This window comes from Limanda limanda, chromosome 8 (genome assembly GCF_963576545.1).
Source record: "Limanda limanda chromosome 8, fLimLim1.1, whole genome shotgun sequence".
NCBI lineage: Eukaryota > Metazoa > Chordata > Actinopteri > Pleuronectiformes > Pleuronectidae > Limanda > Limanda limanda.
The window spans coordinates 11665836-11669575 of record NC_083643.1 but is presented as its reverse complement, the minus strand read 5'-3'; the positions used below and the strand labels follow the sequence as shown (position 1 = coordinate 11669575).

General features: G+C 44.8%; 1 protein-coding gene across 1 annotated transcript; it reads right to left on the bottom strand.

Annotated features, from left to right (window-relative positions):
* Window positions 1-716: 716 nt before the first annotated feature.
* On the bottom strand, window positions 717-2745 carry LOC133009505 (muscarinic acetylcholine receptor M2-like). The gene is made up of 3 exons (XM_061077020.1): window positions 2575-2745; window positions 1516-2376; window positions 717-1028 (listed from the first exon to the last, which is right to left on the bottom strand). Exons 1-3 carry the CDS (start codon window positions 2743-2745, stop codon window positions 717-719), a joined length of 1344 nt encoding a protein of 447 aa, XP_060933003.1.
* Window positions 2746-3740: the final 995 nt, after the last annotated feature.

Below are 3740 nucleotides of genomic sequence, written 5' to 3'. Positions count from 1 at the left end.
GTTTATGACAAAAAAAAATGCATTATTAAATGTTTTATCATGATGTCTTTTATTGACAGGAAACAGATAATATAACATTCAGGACAGAAGGAAAAGATCTGGACTAATCTCACATTTAGGCTCATTTCACAACTACATGGACTAATTACAGATGTCATAATTACAGATGTCATAATAACCATAATATGACCTAGTACATTTTTTTTTTTAGGAGACATGCACACACTCAGACACACACACACACACTCACGCACACACACACACACACACACACACACACACACACACGTTTTCTCTCGTCTTGGGTCAAGCAGGTTTTTTCAGTACCACAGCTCAGTTTCACTTTATGCAACAACATGTCAACAACACAGTGTATTTTTCATATTTCTATGTTTCTTCTTTTTACAGTAGACTTACGTTTGTATCACATTAACTACACTTTTAATGCTGAGGTAAAAAACGGTTGCATATCAAACAACATACTGCTCAAGCTCGTGTTGGAGGGATCCTGTCAAACAAGTCATTAGAATGTAAGTATTATAATGAATTTCAAACCCAGGAGAACCCCGGCAATATGTCGAAAAAAGAAATGGAGCAAGTGAACAGTGAGAACACACCTACTCTGTATTTCAGCAGTGGGTTCGCTCCAATATTAGTGTCATCTCACAATCACATTATTTTGACTCCATCACACACGTGAGTCAGTGTTTTAACGCTCATCGTGCTGTGCGTATTTTCTTGTACCGGCACAGAAGCAGGTGCTTGAATGTATTTTTGAAGGTGGCATTGCAGAGGGCGTAGCAGCATGGGTTGATGGTGCTGTTGATGTAGCAGAGCCAGTAGCCAATGGTCCACAGTGAGTTTGGGATGCAGACGGAGCAGAAGGTGTTGATCAGGACCATCACGTTGTACGGTGTCCACGTGACAACAAAAGCCACCAGGATGGCCATGATGGTGCGCGTCACCTTTTTCTCCCTGGTTGAAATGCCCTTCCTCTTCCACTTTGCCACAGCATTCTGCTTTGTTACCTGGAAAATGAGATTAACAGAAGAAAAGCTTTATTTTATTCAATTTTATCGTATTTTACAAACTTCTTTTGGACACGTTTACCTATAGATCACACCACACGATTTCTTAGCATGATTTTCGAACCAGCTGACAAATTCTGGAGCCAAATTGGTTTTCGATCAGCAGCCGCCAATCACCAGGTGGAGCTCTTTAACTTTAAGAGGCTCGCCGACACATCACCTAGAATTAATCTGTGACTACTACAGCCCATCAGATTGGATCAGACATACTGGTTTGAGGGTGAAAGATCCCCCCGTCACCAGTCAGTCATGTTGTATGAAATCGACAACTACAAGACTCCCGATCATGTCAAGTCATGTAGTGTGAACTGTACAGCGGTCCGACGACTTTGGAAATGGTTTAGCATGAACTCGTTATAAAATGCAGTTGCTCCATCTGTAAAAGCAACACAGTGCGGTTTTGTGGTTTTAGCAAACAAACATTTACCTTGACCAGTGTCCTTGTGACCAGACTTTGCCTGTCCACCCCTGAGCTCTGTGGGGATGGAGTTTGATTTGTCTTTTTCCCTCCGCTTGATCCTGTCTGTGCTGATACAGGTACAGCGGTCGTATCTTTAGATGTAGAAGCTTGGACGCCTTCAGAGTCCGTCTGGTCACTCCTCTCTTTCTTGCAGGGACCACCTCCGTTCTGCTGCTGCAACATTTCCTTCGCCTTCCCTCCTCCAGACTCCTCCTGAGGCTCCCTTGTCTCGACACAGTTGCTCTGGGTCTCACATGTGTCCACCGGGCTGTGAGAGTGGCCTTCCCCCAAACTGGTCCCCGAGGTCTTCCTGCTGTCCCTCCTCACGCGGCTGCGGCTGGCCTTGGAGATGCGCCAGTAGAGGTAGATCATGATGGCCACTGGCAGGTAAAAGGCTGCTATGGCCGTCCCGAATGTAACTGCCGGGTTGGAGAAGAACTGGATGTAGCACTCACCTGGCAGCACGGTTCTCCCACCCACGATGAACTGCCAGAACAAGATGGCCGGAGCCCACAGGATGAAGGACAGCACCCAGGCAGCGGCGATCATCAGGCCGGCCATCTTGGTGCTGCGGCGTGCTGGGTAGCTGAGCGGCTTGGTGACACAGAAGTAACGGTCAAAGCTAATGATGAGCAGGTTCATGACCGAGGCGTTGCTGACGACGTAATCAACAGCCAGCCAAAGGTCGCAGACCACAGCTCCTAAAGGCCAGTAGCCAATCACAATGTAGACGGTGTAGAAGTTCATGGAGCAGACACCGATAATGAGGTCTGCACAGGCCAGGCTGAACAGGAAGTAGTTGTTGACGGTCTGCAGGTTCCTGTTTACCTTCAGAGAAACAATAAGGAGCCGGCAGTCAGATTTTAATCTTTTTCTGTAAAACTTAAATTGTGTTTTCTCTTTTCTATTAGATTACAACTCTTCGAGGGAGTGCACACGCTGAAAGTCATATCTCCTAATCTGGCTGTGCTTTCTCAGGTGTTCAGAGACGGATGCTGCAGAAACTAAAACAAGAAAAAGTCAAACCTTTATGGAGAGCATGACCAGGATGTTTCCAATGACGGTGATCAGACTCAGAAATCCAGCCACCAGGACGATGAGCACTATCTCCACCGTCGTGTACGGACTCCCGGAGAAGAGGCTGCTGTTATCCACGCTGCTGATGTTGGTGACGTGGGATGAATTCACGGTCTCCATTCTGTTTCCTGTTGGTTCTCCTTCTCATAGATGGTTCAGGCGTGGGTCACATCTGTACGACACCTGGTACTGAGAAACATAATGAGACAATCGGCTTCTATACAACTATTTTTGATACTTCTGAATTTGTGCCAGTGTGTGGATTTATCCGCCCACTCAGTCCCAGATGCTAAATCATGTGTAACTGAGCGTGTAAACAGCTGGCAGGTGATGGCGTGGTTCTGAGCTTGCAGCTTGGCTCAGGTGTTTAGGATGAACAGGTGGGCAAATAAAGGCTGCAGAAGCTGTGTTTAAATATGAACAGCACACACTCATATCAGGAAAAACAAGCTGAAGCTGGTTTGGAGTTTATCTGTCAATCTGCAGAGTAGGTGTTGTTTCATATCTGCAAATCAACTGCTACAGTATCATTTCATTTGAGATATGATGCTTCTTGTATGAACTGTATTTAAAAAACTTTTTCAACCGACTAATGTAAGGTCAGAAACATCTCTATTTTTGTGTAAAGATATTAACAGCGCTGAAAATCTTAAGTCTGATCCAATCTGACCAGACAGGGCCACCTGTACCTCAAGTGATTTAATTTAGGTTTTCCATTTGGCCTTGAAAGTCACTTAATGCCCTTTGAGAGTATCTCATTTGTGCCTGAGAGCCAATTCAAAAATGTCAAGTAGTTGTTTTGGTCCTGCAGGCATAAATACAAGTCATTTCCTAAAAACCTCTCTGCTCCTGGATATGAAATAGGTGCTGCCAAGAGTTGCACATTTGGATTTCCATTTGGAAAGCTACTGAATGTTCATGAGTGTCTTGCTTGTGTTTATTTGTGTTTGTCTGTGAAACCATGGTTTTAGTGTCAAAGCAGGACAAATTCTCGATGTCTAAATAAATTGTTATGTGCAGAATAATTTGTGCTTTGTGATTGACCTGCTCTGTGAGTTCTGACAGATTTCCTCTGGGGCCACCCACGCTAACAATCCTGCCCCTATGTTGCAGTT